General features: G+C 42.4%; 1 protein-coding gene across 8 annotated transcripts in view; it reads left to right on the top strand.

Moving 5' to 3' along the window:
* The window catches only part of BAIAP2 (BAR/IMD domain containing adaptor protein 2), a 166,966-nt gene that overhangs the window by 121,250 nt on the left and 27,339 nt on the right, over positions 1 to 18,377 (top strand). For all 8 annotated transcript variants that reach the window (XR_008916446.1, XR_008916447.1, XR_008916445.1 and 5 more), the window contains exons 7-9: positions 9,918 to 10,070; positions 16,161 to 16,388; positions 16,859 to 17,060. Coding sequence is in view for 5 of the 8 variants with exons in the window: in XM_056817364.1 (XP_056673342.1) it covers positions 9,918 to 10,070; positions 16,161 to 16,388; positions 16,859 to 17,060 (583 nt within the window). In the remaining 3 variants the exon portion in view is untranslated. The remainder of the gene's footprint in view (positions 1 to 9,917; positions 10,071 to 16,160; positions 16,389 to 16,858; positions 17,061 to 18,377) is intronic.

Genomic DNA, 18,377 nt, shown 5'->3' with positions numbered 1-18,377 from the left:
AAATGTTTCATAGAGGAGATGTCATCCAAGATAAACCTTGAAGAAAGGCACTGATTCTGACTTACCAGCATTCCAGGTTTGGCCTGTGGTCCCAATAAATGCATGGAGGGAGAGAGAGAGAGAGTCAGTCAGGGAACACCTGGTAGTTCAGTTTTATTGGAATATAGAATTTGTAAAATGGAGTGGTATGAAATCAGGTTGGAAAAGGAGATGGGAGCCAGATTGAGCCAGGCTGGCAGATTTATATTCTATCTCCTAGGCAGTGAATATCTAGGTCCATGATTAACGAGAAGATATTGCAAGATCTGCTATGCCTTAGGAGGATTACTTTCAAAGTTGGGTGAACAGTGGAGAAGGAAGAGAAGTAGGGAGACCCATTAGGAAGCTGTTACTATAGTCCCACAAAGGGGTGATAAAGACTTGAATTCCTGCAATATATTGTATGAATGAATGAAGGAGAGGAAGATAGATGGGAGATGAAAGGAGTCAAAATTGCCAAGACCTGGCAGTTGATTGGATATGGAAGGTTAAGGACTGTGAAGGGCCAGGGATGATTCTTAGATTATAAATCCAAGTGACTAGGAAGATGGTGAACAGAATTAGGAAAGTATGGAGAAAGAAGAGGTTTAGGGATAAAAGATAATGAGTTATTTTGGACACACTGAATTTGAAGTATCTACTGGATCATGCAAAGGGAGATGTTCAGCAGAAAGGTGGCAATTCCCAGGCTGGAGTCGGGGCAAGAACTGAAGTTTGAATTACTGGTAGGGCCCAGCGACCCAGGTGTATCTCCCACTGGATATATATGACCCTGAGAGCAGCAGAGTTCTGCTCATTCCATCAAAGCTTTAAACAAGAGAGAACCACTTTCCCAAGAATTTGTGGTACCCATTGCCTTCTTGGAACCCCGATCTGATGAGCTGGTAGTGTATAACTGGGCTTGGTCTAGGTCTGAGCAGACAGCATGGGGAGAATCCCTTTCTGGAACTGACTGTCATGCAACAATTGAATGTAACATGTGAAAAAAGCACATTTTTTCTGCCTCTTTCATGTACATCACAACCAGTCAAGTACCTACCCCAGTTTTCTGGTTACTCGTAATTGGTGTTGACAGTGACAGCTGAAGGCCAAGAATCAAACATTCATTCCCAAATTGCCTTGGCCTTAAAGTGGCAGTGCCATTTCTGAGTAATACCAGGGAGCAAAACACACAATATAACCACCCCAGTCAAGGTTAACAAAATTCATGTTTTGGTTTTTTTAAATTCCATATTCCCCCAATTTCTTAGTCATTGACATTCTTGGCAAAGATGAGAAGATTTATATTCTGACTGCTTTTGTCTCCTTAGGGCTTCAGTCTGGGGATGACTAAGTAGAAGCACTTTTTGTTAAATGCCTTTTAGTTGGATTTTTCTATAGTAATTGTCACCATAGCACCTAGCACCAGAGAGGTCCGGGGAGCTGTAGTAGTTAGAAGAGCAGTGGGCGTTTGATGGTTCAGTGGAGACTCAGTGCCATTTTAAGCTCAGATTTACATCTAGTTCCTTTTTAAATGGTCTCTTTCTGGGCCTTCTCTGTTCCAGAGAAGTCTTTCATCTCTAGGTGACTTCAGTCCCATTTGAAAACATAGGGCTGTCATAGGTACTAGAAAGATGGATCTCGAGAATGTAGGATTATGGAATTTAGGCCTGGAAAAAAGGGTTCTTAGGAATTATTTATGCTATACCCCATCGATAAGGAAACTGAGGATTGAAATAATTTGCCCAAGGTCACAATTTGCCCAAAGCAAGTAGAAGAGCTGATATTAGAACCTAGGTCTATTATTTTACTATTTCATGCTGTGCTCTCTTATCTGTCTATCTGTCTCTTTCTGTCTCCTCTCCCTCTTCTCTCCCTCTTTACTCCCTAATATTTTTGCATGTCTAGTTATGGTGGTTTCCCCTTCCCCAAGGAGTTCAATGCTATTTAAAAGTGTACAAGGAAGTTTGAGAAATCATGTTATTATGCTCAGTAAATATAAATGAGTTATTGATCGGTGTTCTCTGTGTTGGAAACATCAACAATGCTGTAGGAATTTTTTCCTTTTTCACCCAGCAGTGGCCAAACAGTTAAAGAAATATTTTACCTGGGCCCCAAACTAATTTGATGGGCAGCAGCATCTTCTCTGAGCCAATTTTTGCAGGTGTCACCCCCAATCTGAGCTAATACCTCATCTTGTTGGGATCTGGCCCTTGGGTTTGCTGCAAAGCAAGCAGTTTGTAGAAGCTGCAATCTAGGAAGCCTCTCCTCTCTCTCCCCTCAGGAAAAGTGAGAATTCTCTGAGAAACAGTGTGTTGAGGTTGGGAGAGATCCTTCCTCTTCCACTCCTTCACCCCCACCCTTACCCCCTTCTACAATGTCCAGGCTGAGTTACCATGACCACCCTCTGAGCACAGTGAGTTACAACAACTAGTTTCTTCTGGTGTATACCCTGGTGCTCATCTTACTGCTGCCTGTCCAGGGGATTGATTTGAATAAATGGAAATTTTAAAAATAAAATTCCTTTCCCCTCCCTGGGCATTTGGAAGCAGCTCAAGCCCAGCTAATGAGGCCATCTCTATGAGTGAGGTGCAATTTAAGCCAGTGCTTTCCCCTCTCCTCTATCTCTCCTTTGGTAAGAAAGAACATTTATGAGAAAGAGATTACAACCAACCTAAAAACCCAGAATCAGTTTGGGTGACAGTGGAAAGAACACTGGGTTTGGAGTCCAAGGACCTGGGTGTGATGCCCAGCCCCACTACCTGGGAGACTTTAAACAAGTCCCTTCATTTCTCTGGGCTTCTTATTTCCTTCCCTGTAAAATGAAGGGGTTAAGATGACCTTTGAGTTCCCCTCCAGCCCCAAATACTGGATTTTTTTTTATCCCGAGTTGGTCTTGGACCCAGGGAAAGCTTTTATCACCAGCTTTGTTGGCTTAAGGGTGTGTGCATAAGTGAAATTCCAGGATTGCAGTCAACTCTAATATAGCTTCTATTGCCTGTTCTTCCCTTTACTTCTATCTTTTTGGCCACAGGCCTGGTTTATTCTAAGAAGAGTGTTTGGTTTTCTCTTTTATTTGCATCTCTGTAGTGGCCCTCTAGGTGATTTGGTCCTGGTGTTCTGGGGACTTGATCTTCCTGTCCTTTCACATCTGGCACTTGGCCATCTTCAGAATAGTTTACAATACCTTCCCAGGTCCTAAAAGGTTAGCCTTGCTGAGCGGAGTTATACAGATCATTAAGGTCAGAAAGAACATGAAAGAAGAGTCACCTCTAGGCCAACCTTCCACTTCACAGATGAAGAAACCGAGGCTCAGAGAAGTGAATTGATTTGCTTTAGATCACAATAGTAATAAATGGCAAAGCTGGGATATGAATTCTGGTCTTCTGAATCCAAACTCAGCTGTGTTCTTCCTACCTAGGAGTTGTCTGTCTTAATAGAATTAGTGTCACTATTTCCTGCATTTGGGGTACGAAGGATTGTCATTAAAACAAAACAAACCTTTGCCTTTTGTCTTAGGATCAATACTGTGTGTTGGTTTCAAAGCAGAAGAATGGTAGGGGCTAGACAGTGAGGGTTAAGTGACTTACCCAGGGTCACACAGCTAGGAAAGGTCTGAGGTCAGATTTGAACCCATCTCTGGATCTGGCTCTCAATCCACTGTACCACGTAGCTGCTCCCACAATTGTCTTTTCTGTAAGTACTCTTCCAAAACCAAGGTGAATGTTGGGAGGATGGGCAGTGCTCAACTCTCTACCTCCCTCCCTCCTCCTATATATTCTTGGAACAAATTTTTTTTAAATCCTTGCTCTCTGTCTTAGTATCAATTCTAAGACAAAGAGAAAAGCAAACAGGGTTAAGTGACTTGCCCAGGGTCACACAGCTAGAAAATATCTGAGACCTGGTACATACAATTTCTCCTGATTCCCCTCTATCCACTGTGCCACCTCTAGCTGCCTCTCCTTGGAACTTTTTAATTTGTCCAAAACCTGGGTTGGACTTTTTCCATCTGGCAGGCCTTTTAGGAATACACACTAGTTAGATAAAACTTCCACCAGCTCTAGCCAGTACTGTAGACCTCCCTCCCCCAGCTCTGCTCTCCTGCATATGCCCAGTTAGCCATTGGAGAATTCTTTGTTCAAAACTACTCTAGTCCAAAGGTCAGAAAAACCTTCCTGAAGAAGGTATAGCAGCTATTTTCTTTTTCCAGTGGGGCAACTTCAGAGTATGCAAGTGGACTCTGACAGGCTGTCCTCCCATTGTTATTGGTTTCTTGTCCCCATCTGTGGAGGGCTTTTAGGCAGCACTCAGAGTTGTTTTTGGTTCTGTAGTTATTACAGATAAAGGGCACCTTCCAGCCGCCTCCCAGCATTGATTCTGATGAATAAACCCATGGACACTAACTAGTAGATGCATTACATTGGATAAGTCACTTATCTTTCTTCATGTTTCTTTGTCTTGCAAAATGAAGACAATATTACCAGCATTAGTAAACCTCTTTCCTGGTTAAGTGGAAAGTATGTATTTCAGTCATGTAGACTCAGAAGAAACCTTAGAAACCACCTAGTTTTGATCATGGGCCCCTGACCCACAGCATCTTTGTCAAGTGGTCACCCAGCTTATTGGCTTAAAGATCCCAGGGACCAGCAGGGATGTTTTTTCTTTAGAGGAATCTCTTTTTGTTTCTTTGAAACTACTCTGTAAACACAAGCATTTGTTATCAGGGGAAATAGTTGAATATAAAGTAGGACATCTATATAGGAAGACTTAACGCTAGCCCCTTAGGGTCTCTAGCCTGTCCATACCTTTGTGCCACAAAGGTGGATTTGCTCTTTTTGGAAAATAGAAATAAATGCATACACACATGTATACACACACATAAAATATTGTGGTGTCATCCAAGTAAAGAGCAGCTCTTTTTTCCCATCAGCTCTGCATGTTGGGAAAGAGTGGTCCTGCCACTCATTTCAGCATTAGAGATGCAGAGAAACATTTTTAGAAGGCACAGAAGCTGGAGATGGTGGTAAGTGGTATTGCATAAGAGGAGAGAAAATATGCAAGAGCCGCTTCTAGCTGCTGGAGGAGGAGGCTTTTCATTTTGGATTGAATCTGCCCATTCTTGGCCCTACATTTGGGGGCTGTAAACCCCTGCCATGAAGGAAATGGTTGTCTTATTTACTGTTGTGTCTTATCCAATGTCTTGCATTATAGAAACCAATTGGTTGACCAGAAGCCTGACCCCCCCCCCCCTTTTTGAGAAAACCTTAAGTTTTTTTTTGTTTTTTAATTTTAAACATTATTTTATTTGGTCATTTCCAAACATTATTCACTGGAAACAAAGATCATTTTCTTTTCCTCCCCGCCCCCCCTCCCACCACCTTTCCCTCTCCCATAGCCGACGCACGATTCCACTGGTTATCACATGTCTCAAGTTTTTTTGAATAAGTGAATGGTCACAGAAAAATAATGAGGATAGTTGAAAGGAGAGAAGAGACAGAGATACAGACAGACACACAGAGAGAGGACATTAGAGTAATAGATATCCAAGACTGTAAGCTGTTTAAGGCAAGAGGAATCTTAGAACCTATTCACCCTCTAGTCCAGACATTCTTTTTTTTTTTTTTAAACCCATCCCTTCTGTCTTAAATCAATACTGAATATTGGTTCTAAGACAGAAGAGTGTTAAGGGAGGCCAGTCATTCTTAATGAGAAAAAAAAATGACATTTCTTTTCACTCATTGAAATTTAACTTTTACTTCTATCATCATTATTTGGATAAAGAAAAAGGAATCTGTAGTTTTTACTAGATTAAGAATCTGCGAATTGTTTTTGGGCAGCCTATACCCATCCTCTCTCCCTTGTTCCCCCATTAGACTTGAAGACTTGGATTAGAATTTTACCCACTCTAGTTAAGTCATATTAGTTTTCAGGGCCTCATCAGTAATATGGGGATACTAATAGCACCTTCCTCCCTGAGCTATTGGGGATCTTGAATACTATAATATTTGTATGTATAGAAAGCTTTGCTCTCCTTAATGTACTATATCAATCTGAAAAGAAGACTTTGTTCTTTCAATTTCCCACTTCAGGGATTTAGGATAGATGGAGAGTATCCTCTACCCACTGCCCATTCTTGGGTCCTTTAAATCACCCCTGCAGGAGTTTGAAAGCTTGAAGATGTCCTACTGAAAAGTGAATTAAGGGTTTCCCATCTTTCCCAAACAAGCAAGAACCCTTGAACAGTGTGACTGCCAGTTGGAACAACAAGATGCATTTTTAGTTAGCTGTATTGCCTTATGGCTTTTGTCCTGGAGGAAAAATGAGCTGAATCTAGGTTGTTTTCCTCTTTCGTTGGGGAGCAAAGGGGGTAGGAGTGTTCATGGGTAAGTGAGGGCTTCCTCCCCTCTGCTCTCCCTTTCTCCCAGGAACCAGGGCTACCGGGAGCTATGGTTTTACCCTGACCCAGGGATGCTTTGAAGCCTTTCTGGCAGAGGGAATCTCAGGCCCTTCACAATAGTGCCCCAGCTTGCCCAGAGGCTCCTAGGCCTGTCTCAAATTGTCTTTTTCCATGCATGTGGCATACAGACGAGGGTGATGTTGATGATTCTATGACTGTGGCTTCTGGCTTCAGCCAGCTTCCAGTGGGAGTCATTCCCCATCCTTCCCTCCCCTTTTCCAATTTCACATTCCATGCTGACTTTTCTTTCCATCTCTTATTCTGTCTCCTTAGAACAGATCTAGAAAGCCAGGCTGGGAGCCTTGCAGGTTGAGTCGCTGCAGAATCTGGGTGGGTGGATGAGCAGTGTGGGAGGCATGGGGGAAGGGGAGGCTGAGAGAACAGCCTGTATTGCATTTCCCAGCAATTGTTTTCTCCTCTCTCTTCCCCCCACCTCCCACCTTGTTCATAGACACACACACACCCCCATACACACACACACACACACACACACACACACACACACACACACACACACACACACACAAAAGCCCACAGGCTGAGTCAGTGTGTGGGAGAGGGAGCTGATGAGTCACAGGTGTATGTGTATGTGGGGGGGTCCCTTCCCCAGTGTTCTCCCCTGCTGGGATGACATGACTTTTAAAAAGAAGAGAGATGTAAGCTGCTCATCTTTTGGTCAGGGGTTGGGGGGCGGGGCATCTCCTGAGAAAGGATTTGCCAGACCCGAGTGGCAGCAGATTAGAGTCCTGACCTAAGGATATGTCAGCTGCACTGCTCATGTGTGACTGGCTGCATGGGGACATCCTAGCCCACCTTTAAGTGCCAGGCTCCTGGCCATTTAGGGAGCCGGGAGTGGGTGGGAAATAAAGACAATGAATTGGGGAATCCAGAAAAATCTTCCTGTCTGTGAGACTGGGAGAGATTTCAAAATGATCTGGGATATCAGATATTAAAATCTCAGGAATAATATCCCTCCACTGAAATCTTTTTCTAATGTCTTTTAAGTTAGAATTCTCAAAGGCGCCTGAAGAACAGGCCAGAATAGAGGCCCATTGGTGGGCTGAAACTGTGTATATGTTGTTCGAGAGAGACAGCCTGGTTCAATTGAGACAGGCTTGATATGGTTGCTTGGCCTTAGGGCTTTTTTGAGTTTTCTTCTAAACTTTCTTCTGTGGGGATGGGATCTTTGTTCAAGGCACAAAATTCCTGAAAAATCACAGGTCCTTGGAGTACTAAAGGGTCCAGGCAAGTGAATCCTCAGAACTTCAGAAATCTTTTGGAGTACTCCCAATTTTTTTTACCCAACCTCAAAAAGGAAGTTGGCTAGGGAATGACGTATAGCAGAGTTTTGTCTTTTGTCCCTTATAAGTAGCCCTTCAAGACAATCAAAGACCATACATGGAGATAGGCCCATGTTCCTGTGTTTGGGCTGAGGACTGACTATAGGATATGGAAATATAAACAAGACACAAAAACCCTCATGGAAGAAAAAAGGGAATGGGAAGGAGGAAAATAATTTCTCCAAAGGCCACTTCTAGAAACCTCATTCCTGAGCAGACCTAGAAGACAAGTGACTTGAGGAAAAGTGCTTAAGTGCCTTCATAATTGGGGATTCTATCAGTGGGATCTGAGGGACCAGCTTTAAGCTGGGAGATGTTGTGCTTACAAATTCTCTTCCTTGCAGAAGGCTGACCTTTGGAGTCAGAGATAAGTTCCAAGTCCCACCTTTGACACCTACTGGCTCTAGATAAGGCCTTAACCTCAGAGAAGACAAATTACAGAGGAGGTATATACTACTAGTCTAGACAATTTTTTTTTTGGTCATCTTCTCCCTACCAACATTCAAAATGAATTTATATTCATTTATCATATGTTAAACAACCTTTCTAGAAGAATCAGCACTGAGGTCAGAAAGACCTGAGGTTCATTCAAGTCTCCTCTTGTGAGAACTCCAATCTTCTGACATGTTCTGTTTGGTACAGGCAGACAACAGACAACAGTCCATGTACTATATATAAATGACTTAGACCTAATAGGGGATGCCTGTCAATTGAGGAAGAACTGAATAAGCTGTGGCATTACGGACTGTAAAAAATGAGCAAATCGGTGATTTCAAAGAGCCAGACTTGTATGAACTGATGTAGCAGAGGAAAGTGAGAAGAATCAATAGAACAATAGAACATCAAAAACAGTTTTGAAGACTTTTTTAAACTAATGAATGAAATGAGCAGAACCAGAAGAACAATACAACTTTCTTTTTACACAATAACAACATGGTAAAGATGGACAATCTTGAAAGCTGTCAGAACTGTGAGCTATTGCACTGACCATCTATGATTCAAGAAGACAAGTGATGAAACCATGATAGAGAAGCTCCAAGTGCTATGGAACACATAGAACTCAGATATCTAAGACACCAAGGTCCCAAGCCATTGTCAGTCCTGACTAGAGCAAGTCAAGACATCACCCCGTGATATAATCAGTCTTCTTCCAAAGAATGAACAAGATTTAGGATGCAAAATGCATATACATGTTTCTATATAGAGACATATGTACAACCAATAAGGGAATGTTTTGCTTGATTATACATATTTGTTAGAAGGAATTTGTTTTTCTCTTTTCTCTCTTTTTTCAGTGGAATGGGGAGTAGGAAGGAGAGAAAATAGACTTCCATTCTTTTTCTTTTAAATAGAGATGGGGAGATGTTACAGATGTGACTGTGGCATGTTGCATGTATTTTCAAATGACATCACTGTATTGGTAGTCTTGCTTACTTTATTACAGGAGAAATCTCATGGAATTAGATGTAGTGTGTAAACATTTATCATGCAAAAACAAAACACATCCATAAAAGGTAATAAAAATAACTAAAAAAGACCTTTTATGAGTAGGCTGCTGTCCCTTGATGGTGGAACTTTTGCATACCAGGTTGATTTGATGAATAGAAAAATAAATCCAGCACAAAAACAAGGCAGGGAGAGGATGGAGTAAGATAAGGTTAGAAGGAAAGTAAACATTGTTATACTGTGGAGCCATGTATTCCAAGTGGTGTTAAAATTAACAGTATATGAAGAAGGGCAGTTTCCCAGTAAGAAAAATCATGTTATTAAAAAAAAAAAGAAAGAAAAGAAAAACCATGTATAAAATGAGTTTTTAAAAAATGTTATTATTAACAAGAATTGCTGAAGATTAAAGAATTTAATCTAAACACTAAAAATTTTGCTTTTGGGAAGCAAAATTCAAAGTAAATGTTCTAGAACAGCATAACATAATAGAGTTATCAAGAGCACCCTGAATTCGTGGCCTCAGAATACATCTCTATTTATGGCCTCTGTTTTGTAAGAATAGTACATACTGTTTTTACCTGAGAGACTGCACAGAACTAAATGTGAACATATGTTCCTTAGTCACCAGCTCATCAGTTTCTCTTTTTTCCCCCTAGTTCATAGATGCGATCAGTAACAAGCAAGGTGAATTGGAGAATTATGTGTCAGATGGCTATAAGACAGCTCTCACTGAAGAACGGAGAAGGTTTTGCTTCTTGGTGGAAAAGCAATGTGCTGTGGCCAAAAACTCAGTCTCCTACCATTCTAAGGTAAGGCTGCTGACCCTGGCCAGGTCCAGGAAGGAGAGCTATGGCTGAGACTCAAGAAAGGTGGTATCTCCCAGGGCACCGTCCATGTTGGGGGCGGGGGGAAGCATTGACAAGTGTTGTATGTATGTATTACCATTTCAAACTGAGTCCAAGGCAAATTTCAGAGGACTCTCAGAAGAAAGATCTCTATGAACTGATTGAAAGAAAAGACTGTAGAACTAAGCGAAAGATTTATTGATTTGTTTTTTAAATTAAAAAAAAACAAACCAGACTCATCTGTCTTTGTATCAATATAGATATCAGTTCCAGGCAGAAGTGGTAAGGGTTAGGGGTTAAGTGACTTGCCCAGGGTCACACAGCTAGAAAGTATCTGAGACCAGATGTGAATCCAGGACTTCCCCTTTCTAGGATTGCCTCTCAACCCACTGAGCTACCTTACTGCCCCCAAGAGAACATTTTATTTAGGAATAACGTTATAGAGGGGACAAAAAAGCTTTAGAACTCTAATTATAAACCTTATAAAGCACAGATCCAAAAAAAAAAATTGAGACAAAATCTACCACTTATCTCCTGACACAGACATGATGAACTCAAAATACAGAAAGACATACATTTTTCAACATGGCTTTTGTGAGAATTTTTTTTCTATGTGCCAGATCAGTGTAGATCCAGTGCCTTTTGAAAGTTTTTTTTTCTTCAGTGAGTTGAGAGAGGATAATGGGAGAGATGGATTAATAAATAAAAAGGGGGATGATCTTTAAAGAAATTTAGTATAAGGCAGAACTGAAATACCACTTTCTCAAGAGGGATTCTCAGAATCCATACCAACTTCTCCCAGCTTTTCATAAATGTCTTTGCATATTAACAGTGGTATATCAAATGACAGGCAGTCAGCAGATATTCAAGCTTTGTGTTTGTAATTATTTTTCCACTTTTACCCACAGCTATATATATATATATATATATATATATATATATATATATATATATATTTTTTTTGGCCAGGCCTGACTTTGAAGGGGATAATAGCCCTGATGCTTCTTTGCCTGAGGTTATCCAGGGGTATCCAGTTGTCCTTTTTCATCCTTCTTAAAGCTTACCTCCATAAGACTTTGAAGAGGAGGGGGGCAGATTATGGGCAGAGAGGGTTTTTCCATAGCAGAAGCAAAATGAGACAGTGGTCTAGGACTGTTCAACTGTGGTCAGGTTACCAGCATGTACAGACTTCATGCAGACCCCTGGCTCATTGGTTCATAGCTTCTGGTAGACTGCCTATTAGATCAGAGTCTCTTAAAGACAGCAACAGCTTGATTGATGATACATGGTCCCAGTGTGTATACAAAATGCCCACTCTTTGTATGCAGACACAATTATAGTCCTCATCAGTGGTTAATTAAAGAAAGAGGAGTCCCTCAGAAAGATCTTAGATTTAGAGCTAGAAGGGACCTTAGAGGCCATCTAGTTCAAAACCCTCATGTCATAGGTGAGGAAACTGAAACCTGGAGGGTTTCTCAAAGTCACACTGGTTAAGTGAGATTTAAACCTCGACCCTCATACTTTATTGTATTACTACATTGTATTAGGATCAAATAGTACCTATTTTATTTTATTTTTTTTAAGCCCTTACCTTCCATCTTGTAATCAATACTATGTACTGGTTCCAAGGCAGAAGAGTGGTAAGGGCTAGGCAATGTGGGTTAAGTGACTTGCCCAGGGTCACACAGCTGAGAAGTATCTGAGGCCAGATTTGAACCTAGGACCTCCTGCCCCCAATAGTACCTATTTTAGAGTCACTGCTCTTGCTTTTTGGACCCTACCAAAGAGCTGATTATGGTCCCCTGGATCTAGAGTAGCCTCCTGCCTGCACTGGGGGCACCTGCCCAAGAGAGAGGGACCCTTTCTGCTCCCAGGAGCAACCAACCTGTGCCTGGACCAGACAGAGGAATCCAAATTTACCCTTTTTAAATAAGTGTACAAAGGCACTTTAAAAAGTGGTCTAATCTGCTAATGACACACTAAAGAGGAAAGGAAGGGAACAGATGGGACAAATGCCTTTATCTTGTTCAGAGGAAATGGTTTTTAAAAAATCACTAGCAGCCTTCTTTGTCTCCCCAAAAGCACTTTAAATTTGTGTGATATGAAAGTTTGCCTGGGGACTCTTATGCTCTCTTCTCCAGCTTCTTGTTGGGGTGGGGGGGGGGAGGTGAAGAGGAGGAAGGAAGAAGGGGGGAGAAAAAAGTATGAAATATTAAAGTGCTGTTCTAGCCTCCCACTTGCACATTTTCTCCTGCCTACATCTTTCTCTGCAAGACGAAATGTTCTGGAAGAGAGAAGAGGGGTGGGTTGTTAGGCCCTTCATTCTTAGCTATCAGGGTGGAGAGGCAGGCATCTGCTCCCCTCTAGTGGCAGCTGGTTGCTGTGGGTCTGTTGCGGTACCTGCAAGAAACTTGGAGCCTCTGACATGGTGAGAGTGCAGCCAGTAACTTGACAAAGTATGCCCAACTACCAAACCTTTTTGGTGAGAGGGCTACAGTTAAGCCTCTAAAAGACAGGGAGGAAATAGCTTCACCAGAAAGGGAGAAACAAGCTGATTTGAAGGATTCTGAGAACAATTTTCCATGTCTATAATGAATATCCCCTCTAAACATTTTCTTTTTTATCTTTATTTTTAAAATCTTTTCTTTCCATCTTAAAGGCAATATTGTTTGTTGGTTCCAAGACAGAAGAGTAGTCAGGGCTAGGCAAAATGGAGGTTAAGTGATTTGCCCAGGGTCACATAGCTAGGAAGTGTCTTAGGCCAAATTTGAACCCAGGATTGATTCCCAGTCCTGGCTCTCCATCTACTTAGCCACCTAGCTGCCCCTTCTCTTTACTTTTAGCCTTTAGAATTCTTAACTTCTCCAAAGGCTCTGTGCCCAAATGCCAGTCCTCCTCAACTATTAACCACTTAGTGCCCCTCCTCAAATTATCTTGGATTTCCTTAAACTATGGACATATATCTCTCTGCCCCCCTCCCCCTTAAGGAGAACCATCGCTCTTTGAAGGCTGGGTCTGTTTTTTTGGCTCCTCAGTTCCTAACACAGTGACTTTAAACAAAGTTTGCCCTTAATAATTAATGCTTTTGAAATTTAATTGGATGGATTTTAAAGAATCTTATGAGAACTGTGTTCAACCTCCTCCCTTAGCTCCTACACAGAGGACCCAAGAATCTAGAGAGCTATTGTATCTATGGGTTTTGCTTAGAGTTTCTGTTACTTTGGGCTCTAAGTGACATTTAATATATGCCTGCCAAACAAGAATGAGGATATAACAGATGAGTACGGATGAGTCAGACCAATTCTTGAACAATCTATGCTGAATCAGTCCCTAGCATATGTTACATGTAAGTTGCACAAGAAAGAGAAGGACAACTAATCCTTAAAATAAAAATAAAAAAAAAAATAAACCTCAGCTTGGTAACTGAAATATTTTCTTCTGTTGACTACGTGTGGTATCTACTGGTGGTGAAGAGGGAAGAGCATTCATTCATTTAGTCATTCATTCAACAGCCTGGGATTCTTGGGATTCTTGAGATAGGGACTGGACCTGTGATTTCACTAGTGTAGGGAGATTTCTGGTGAGGAAACCCTCTGTACTGTAGGTTGGCACTTTCTTTGCAACTTAGTTTTAGAGAGGAACCTAAAGCCCCGAGAAATTAAATAATTTACCCAGGTCATACAATCAGTATGGATCTGGGATGGGACTTGAACTTACTCTGGATAGGAAACAAGTTCCCTATCTACTACACCATGTACTACTACACTTGAATCCTTCTGATTTGTATAGACCATTGTATCAAACACTGGATAACTAACTGGTGTGATGCTTTGTATTTTACCTAAATACAAAGACTGGAGGAAACATAACCCACATCCTTATGGAGCTCACAGTCTAGTCTGACTGTCCCAGGTCCTAAGCTCCTTCTCTTGGGAAATTCAGGTGACTATTGTCATTGCCAGTGATTTTCAAAGTAGTCCCAGTGTCAGCACTCTGAGGCATCATGTTCTAAGACCATGGTCAAGAAGACCAAAGCTTTTCTAGAAATGAATTCAAATGAATTTCCTACTGGGAAGTTGGATGGATTCCAGAAAGTAAGGGTGGGTCAAGGAGCATAGCTGCTAAGAAGCAGGCTGCTAAGCACTTACTGTATTTAGGAGGGATAGAGAGCAGGAAGGAGAAGAGGAAGGCAGCTTATCAAAGAGAGAGTTAAGTATTGGGCTGTGACTCATGAATGTAAGCTGGGACAGGTGTGCTTGGGGCTTGGTTCCTTAGCTCCCCTTGCCAGGAATCCAAACTTACTCAAATCCCACTTGGCTCAGTTGGAAAGCTAAGGAGGTAAGTGCAAGTATTGTATTCTCCCTAGCACTATAGCTTATATAGAAACCTTGCACGTCCCCAAATGCAAGCCACATCTATGATTGTCCCAGTCATTGACATATCTTTCTGTCTTCTCCATGCTGGCTGTTCTGTCACTGACTGAATTCAGGCAAATAGATTAATGTGTGACCTGTTCCCCACAACTCTCCTCAGATGTATCAGAAGACTTGGATTTTGTCTGAGGGCAAGTTGATACATGAGCTGGCAATTTCTCTTTACTGCTATGGCTCTTGGCCCCCGAAGGCAGGGCATGTTGGCATGTCTTATCTAAACTGTTTATTTCCTCCAGTACATAACAAATAGTGGTTGTTATTGATGTGGCATCTGTGCCCATGAGTACAGGTGGCCAGTCCAGCCTGCTGGACACATTGCCCACATCCCTATCCCTATATATGCTGCTGTCCTATGGGTCTGAATCTTTTATTCTTTCTTCTTCTTCTTTTTTTTTTTTGATGGAGTGGGCTACTCTCAGGGAAATCTCCATTCTGTTAGCAGCCTATGTTCATTGGCCTTCCATTCACTAGCACTGCTTCCCCAAACCCTCATATACTGGAGAGAGATTATCATGAGACCTTTGTGAGCTGTATTTTGAAGATTAGTCCCTTAGCAGCTCCATAGCCTATGGTGGCTTCACTCTCTCTACCCTTAAACTTTCAGGCAAATCTACCATTTCTAATTGTTTTGCTTCCCCCCCTTTTGGTGACAATTTCAGTGTGAGAACCTTTTGTGATGGATCGGAGATAAAAAGGCCAGATTACTGGTATCCCCAGATCTGCACAGGAGCAATTAGTAATCTGTAGGACTCAGCTGGCATAGACAGGAAACCTTCCTTGACCCATGTCTCGGCTACAGCCACATACTCAAACTCCACCTCTTCCTCTAGATCTGACTCTTAACAATGACTGTATGAGGGTTTTTCCCTCCTGTCCCAGAGGATCTCCTTCCTTCTCTTTCCTTCTTCCTCCTTATAGATTTCATCCCTTGCTTCCTCTATGTTTTCAGGTATTTAGACCCATCTCTGCTTTATACTTGTCATTTTCTTTCCCCATTTGGGTATCTTAGCTGACTGTGTCTGTACTAGTGATATGAGCTTGTTCCTCTGTTCTCTGGCACTGAGTTAATGAGTTTAAGATGAAATGTTGGCTTCTTAAGGACAAGGTCCATTTCCTTTTTTTGTCTCTTTATCCTCATCGCCTAGCACAGAGTAGGTAGGTACTTAATAAATTCATCCTTATGATTCTGTAACCTGCTTCCCCCAGCCCATGTCATGTCTGGTCTGGTCTCTGAGAGCCTGCTGTGTTCTGTGGAACTAGGAATGTGAGTCCATTGTTCTGGTTTCTCTTCCCACAAAAGACCTTCCTAAAAGGATTTGCCATTTTGGTCCATCTGATCTCTTCTGTAACATCTCTGGGCAGAGAGATTGTGTTAAGGAAGCTGTATGTTTGTCTGACTGGATAGAGTAGCTAAGTGACTAAGACTCAACTGTTTCTCATTCCTTCCTTCCCTGGGTAATACCTGCCTTCTCTGCACATAGCAGCTCTCTCAGGGAAGAAGAACATGTGGACAATTGTTCTTTATGGGATCTTAGCAATTTGGTGGGGTGTGTTTCGTTTGCAGGTGGGCCTCATCTAGTTAGGCACTGACACATGCCTCCCCTGTTTTCTTTGGTTTCAGGGAAAGGACATGCTGACTCAGAAACTCCCATTGTGGCAGCAGTCCTGTGCTGACCCCAATAAAATCCCAGATCGAGCCATCCAACTGATGCAACAGATGGCGGCCAGCAGCAACGGCACAGTCATGCCCAGCTCCCTGTCTGCTTCCAAGTCCAACTTAGTCATCTCAGATCCCATCCCTGGTGCCAAACCACTTCCAGTGCCCCCAGAGCTGGCCCCATTTGTAGGGGTAAGTCTATCACACACAGCGGGTGATCAAAATGATTGAAATGATTATTAACAGGATTAATCACACATACCCACACTCCTTGTAGTTGTGAGGAATCTCCTTCCCTTTCTAAAATGATTCTGAATATATTCTTTCCTCAGAGCAAGTATTATGGGTTCCATTTTCCACAAGGAAAAGGGCTGCCCAGGGAGGTTCTGAGTGGCTTGGAGCAAGTCGTAAAGCTGTGGTGGTGACAGGACTAAGGTCTGGGTCTCCCAACTCCCAGCCCAGAATTTATGGTTGGATGGTTTCTCTGTCAAAAGAAGTATTTTGGAGTTAGAAGGGGAAAACACTTGGTCCCATAATATTCCACCCTATGCTAGGTGGGAAGTGTGGTGTTGAGGAGATAGATGTTTAAAAAAAAAAAGTGGTTTTTTTCCTTGTTCTTAGAGGCATAGGAATCCTTTACTTGGCTGTCTTTCTCTCCACAGCGTATGTCTGCCCAGGAGAATGTGCCTGTAATGAATGGGGTCTCAGGTCCAGACAGCGAAGACTACAACCACTGGTCTGACAGGAAGCCAACCCAGCCCAAATCCCTGTCTCCTCCTCAGACCCAGAACAAGATGAGCGACTCCTACTCAAACACACTTCCTGTGCGCAAGAGCGTTGCCCCAAAAAACAGCTACGCAACCAGTAAGGGACATCCTGCTACTGGAGTGTTGGCTAAGCTCAGTCCCCACCTGGAATCGGTCTTGTCCCTTAGAGACTGTCCACCTCCACCTTGCTTGGGAGGAGACCAAAGGTTCTCTTGTGTCAGAAATGTTCACCTCAATGTGTGGCAGAAGCCAGTGATGCCACCATAGGCATCTGCCTTAAAGTATGCAGAATGGAGCTCTGGCAGGCAGGGGATGGGGGTGAGGAGGGGGGAGGAGAGAACAGTTAGTTTAACATCATTAAAATGTTCCCAGAATATCTTCTGTGAGGTGTGAGAGCAAGTAAATGCTGCTGACAAGGGATATAGTTGATGGAATTGTGGCAGTTCCCTAATCTGTTGCCCTTAGAATAGCAACTCCTACTGGGCAAGAGTTCCCTTCTGTATTTTTTTTTTAGCGGTGTCTATCAAGGTGGGCAAGGCAGCCTGGGAATGAAACCTGCTTCCTTATCAAATGAGCTAAACTATATAAAGCACGTTCCAAACCTTAATGCCCCATATAAGATCTAACTAGGCAATAAACATTAATTAAGCACCTATTGTGTTCCAGGCACTGTGCCCTGGGGATACAGATATGAAAAAAAAAGACAGTCCCTGCCCTCAAGGAGCTTACAATCTAATAGTGTGTGGCAGGAAGTAGAAAAGCCCTGGGAAGTGGGGATCCCCAGAGATCCTCAGCCCAGGGGACATGGTGGAGAAGTCAGAGGATCCCAAAGTGGGACAGCCAGGTGGGAAGTGAGAAGTGAGGAGCTAGGTCTATTTCTTCTATATGTCTTTTTACTTAATCCTGTGAGGTAGACTGGGCAAAAATCTTCTGGGCAATAACAATAACAGTAGTTGGTAGTATTTCTATTATCTCACCTTATATCTCACCTGGCGGCAACAACAGCACCAATAACATACTACCAATCACAAAAGCTAGCATTTGTGTATTGTGATTTGTGGTTCATACAGCACTTTATAGACAGAGACGTCAACTGCTCAACATCATACAGATATCTTAAGTGGCAGAGCTGAGCCTGGAGCCTCTCCGATCTTTTTATCCCCAGCCCAGGTCCTATGTGCTTTACACTTCCCTAATGAGACCAGAAATTGTCCAAATAAATAGAGGAAGCTAATTAAATGCCCATCCAGGACTGCATTCATCTAGTCTTTTTATAAATCCTCCAAGTGTGCATAGAAGGGAGGGCAGCTGGGCTCTGAGCTGACTGTGGTCTTTCTCCCTTATGGGCTCTCACCACCCTGGCATATAGTTGGGCTCTAATTAATTCTGTACAAGGGAGGGGCTCTGACCTTTT

Source organism: Monodelphis domestica, chromosome 2 (assembly GCF_027887165.1).
Source record: "Monodelphis domestica isolate mMonDom1 chromosome 2, mMonDom1.pri, whole genome shotgun sequence".
NCBI lineage: Eukaryota > Metazoa > Chordata > Mammalia > Didelphimorphia > Didelphidae > Monodelphis > Monodelphis domestica.
The sequence above is the reverse complement of the archived record's forward strand: the minus strand, read 5'-3'. Positions and strand labels throughout refer to the sequence as shown.